Consider the following 3071-nt stretch of genomic DNA (forward strand, 5'->3'; position numbering starts at 1 on the left):
AGAAGGTGTGGTGAGAAGGTATGGTGAGATAGAAGGTGTGGTGAGAAGGTATGGTGAGATAGAAGGTGTGGTGAGAAGGTATGGTGAGATAGAAGGTGTCGTGAGAATGTATGATGAGATAGAAGGTGTGGTGAGATAGTCTATTTATAGAACTTTTTCAACATTGAAAATTGATTAGAATCATCTAATTGGTTGAAACTATATCACAAGGATTGCCTTCCATAGATGATTTAGATCCGTTGATAAATTTTATTCAATGGAAAAGATTAAATATTGAATAGAATCATCTAATTGGTTAAAACTATATCACAAGGATTGCCTTGCATAGATGATTTAGATCCGTTGATAAAATTTATTCAATGGCCAAGATTAAATATTGAATAAAAACTTCTAATTGGTTGAAACAATATTACAAGGATTGCCTTGCATAGATGATTTACATCCGTTGATAACATTTATTCAACGGACGAGATTAAGTGGAATGGCGTGCCTGATGTGCCGTGGCCTGGGGAAGCGACTTCCTGATGAAGTCGTTGCCTGGGGAAGCGACTTCCTACTGAAGTCGTGGCCTGGGGAAGCGACTTCCTACTGAAGTCGTGGCCTGGGTGATTATTTTATTTTATTTATTCTGAATTTTTTATTTATTTTATTTAATTAGTCTCATTAAATGATTATTTTATTTTATTTATTCTGAATTTTTTATTTATTTTATTTAATTAGTCTCATTAAATGATTATTTTATTTTTTATTTATTCTGATTTTATTTAATTTTTTTATTTATTTAGTCTCCCTTAAAGGATAAAATCAAATGTCAAGGTCATGTAACCAAAAAAACAAATGATTCCATATTACCATATTTACATGCGGCTGACTTTGGTGAAGTGGTAAAACTCGGAAACTATAGATGTCGGTCTCATCACTGTTATGGTTGAGAGATGGAGACCTGAAACTCACACATTTCATCTTCCAATAGGTGAGTACACAATAACTTTGGAAGATGTTTATTACATTTTAGGATTAAACGTTTCCGGTTTACCTGTTAGTGGTTCCAATTTTGTGCAAGTAAAACAAATCTGTCAAGATTACTTAGGAGTTATCCCACCCGATGGAGCAACAAAAGGTAATTCTATTAAATTAAAGTGGCTTAAGGATACATTTGACGATGTTGGTGAAAATGCATCTGAATTAGAAAAACAAGCATCATGTCGAGCATACATCCTACGTATGATCGGAGGGTTATTGATGCCTGACAAATCCAACAACCGTGTACATCTAAAGTATCTTTCACTATTAGGAGATTTAAACAAAGTATCCCAATATAGTTGGGGTTCAGCTGTTTTAGCTACACTTTATAGAGAATTATGCCTTGCAACGAAACCTGGTGTAATATCTATGGGAGGATGCGCATTATTGTTGCAAAACTGGGCATGGTATCGTTTGTCTTGTGTCGCTCCTGAATCTCCCAAACCATGGATATTTCCACTTGCACAGAGGTAACTATATTATTTTTATATTTTTTTTTAAAACCACTTGCTTACCATATTAATAATTTTATTACATTTTTATTTTTATTATATTCGACAGGTTTAATTCTGGTGGTCTAAATTTTGCTAAAGTTCCTCATAACGACGTAGAAGGATATCGAAAAACAATTGATCACATGATGGTTGAGGAAGTAATATATTAAATCACATTTATTTGAATTTTTTTAAATATTTTATTATTTATACTTGTTATAATTACTTTAGCTTATTTTTTACATGTCAGTTTTATTGGAGACCTTATCTCGGGTTCCAACATGAAGTTTCAGAAGAAGATAGGGCCACTTGGAGTGCATGTACTTATCTACTCTGTTATCATATTGTTGAAAAACATCATACAGATAGGGTCACACTCCAGTTTGGTTTACATCAACAAATACCACAACCACCAGAGGACATGAAATCGTATCACGAGGTCGACATGAGGCGTGGGATTGATGATAATTGGACTTGGGTTTGGAGGGAAGAAATAAACCATTGGAATGAGCGCCATAATTACGTGTTGCAAGGTAACATCGTACAAGGTGTTTTATGTCATAGCACAGAATATATGATTTGGTTTAGACAACACACCAAATTGTTTATATCTGTAGAACAATATCTTCGTGATCCCCGTTTACAACCGCCGTCATATCCTCGTGTGCAATCGACCTCCCAATCAACCCCACAACACCAATACACAGCAGGACCGTCTTCATCATCACCTCACATACACGTCGCTACTTAAGTTCCATTTTATGATCCACCACCATCTCAGTATTATGTTCCGTCGGTGCCAGAAATACCAACACCCGGTTATCCGACAGAAGATAGGCTTCTCTATAATTTGTTTGGAACTCAGTGCACAACTCCTGAGTCGGCATATGCTGTATTTGATTCAATGTATAATCAACAATCGCAAAATGTAATGGAAGCAGGTGGCAGTGGTTCAATCCATCAAACAGCTTACATTGAAGAAAATGATCAAAATGACGATGAACCGGAAGAACCGCAACTTGTTCAGAGAGCTAGACGAGTTCGACGACATCGTACATGTGGGACTGGAGGTCATTTAGGTGGACATCATTGATATAAATTTAATGTATTTTGTTTTTTCAAATTTGATTGATGTACTTTTTTATTATTAATTTAATGTATTTCATTTCATTTTCAAGTTATCAATATCAATTTCTTTTCATTTAATTGTTATTATTATTTAATTTTTAATATCATTTTAAGTATAATAATTTTTAATTAAAAGTATAATAGTTATTTATTATAATAATAACAATAATTAAAATATAACATTTATTAATAATTAATTATTAACGTATTTTTAATTAATTATTAGTATTTTTATTTTTTAAATAATTAAATTAATAATTTAATGTATTTCATTTTATTTTCATGTTATCAATATAAATTTCTTTTCATTTAATTGTTATCATTATTTAATTTTTATTATCATTTAATTTATTTATTTAATCACTTTAATTATAATAATTTTTAATTATACCTATAATAATTATTTATTATAATAATAATAATAAT

The 3071-nt window shown here is 31.7% G+C and overlaps 1 protein-coding gene across 1 annotated transcript; it reads left to right on the forward strand.

Annotated features, from left to right (window-relative positions):
- Positions 1 to 924: 924 nt before the first annotated feature.
- On the forward strand, positions 925 to 2283 carry LOC105852486 (serine/threonine-protein phosphatase 7 long form homolog). Its single transcript, XM_012718215.3, has 3 exons — positions 925 to 1493; positions 1585 to 1675; positions 1768 to 2283. The coding sequence occupies exons 1-3, from the start codon at positions 925 to 927 to the stop codon at positions 2266 to 2268; spliced, it is 1161 nt and encodes a 386-aa protein (XP_012573669.1). The 3' UTR covers positions 2269 to 2283.
- Positions 2284 to 3071: the final 788 nt, after the last annotated feature.

This window comes from Cicer arietinum, chromosome 7 (assembly GCF_000331145.2).
Source record: "Cicer arietinum cultivar CDC Frontier isolate Library 1 chromosome 7, Cicar.CDCFrontier_v2.0, whole genome shotgun sequence".
NCBI classification, from domain to species: Eukaryota; Viridiplantae; Streptophyta; class Magnoliopsida; order Fabales; family Fabaceae; genus Cicer; species Cicer arietinum.

What these genes read in the sequence shown, in the direction of transcription:
- LOC105852486 (XM_012718215.3), top strand. Translation starts at nt 925, where the DNA reads ATGGTTGAGAGATGGAGACCTGAAACTCACACATTTCATCTTCCAATA. An exon ending in ATATTTCCACTTGCACAGAG is followed by an intron (nt 1,494 to 1,584) that starts GTAACTATATTA and finishes TATATTCGACAG; the next exon opens with GTTTAATTCTGGTGGTCTAA. An exon ending in ATCACATGATGGTTGAGGAA is followed by an intron (nt 1,676 to 1,767) that starts GTAATATATTAA and finishes TTTACATGTCAG; the next exon opens with TTTTATTGGAGACCTTATCT.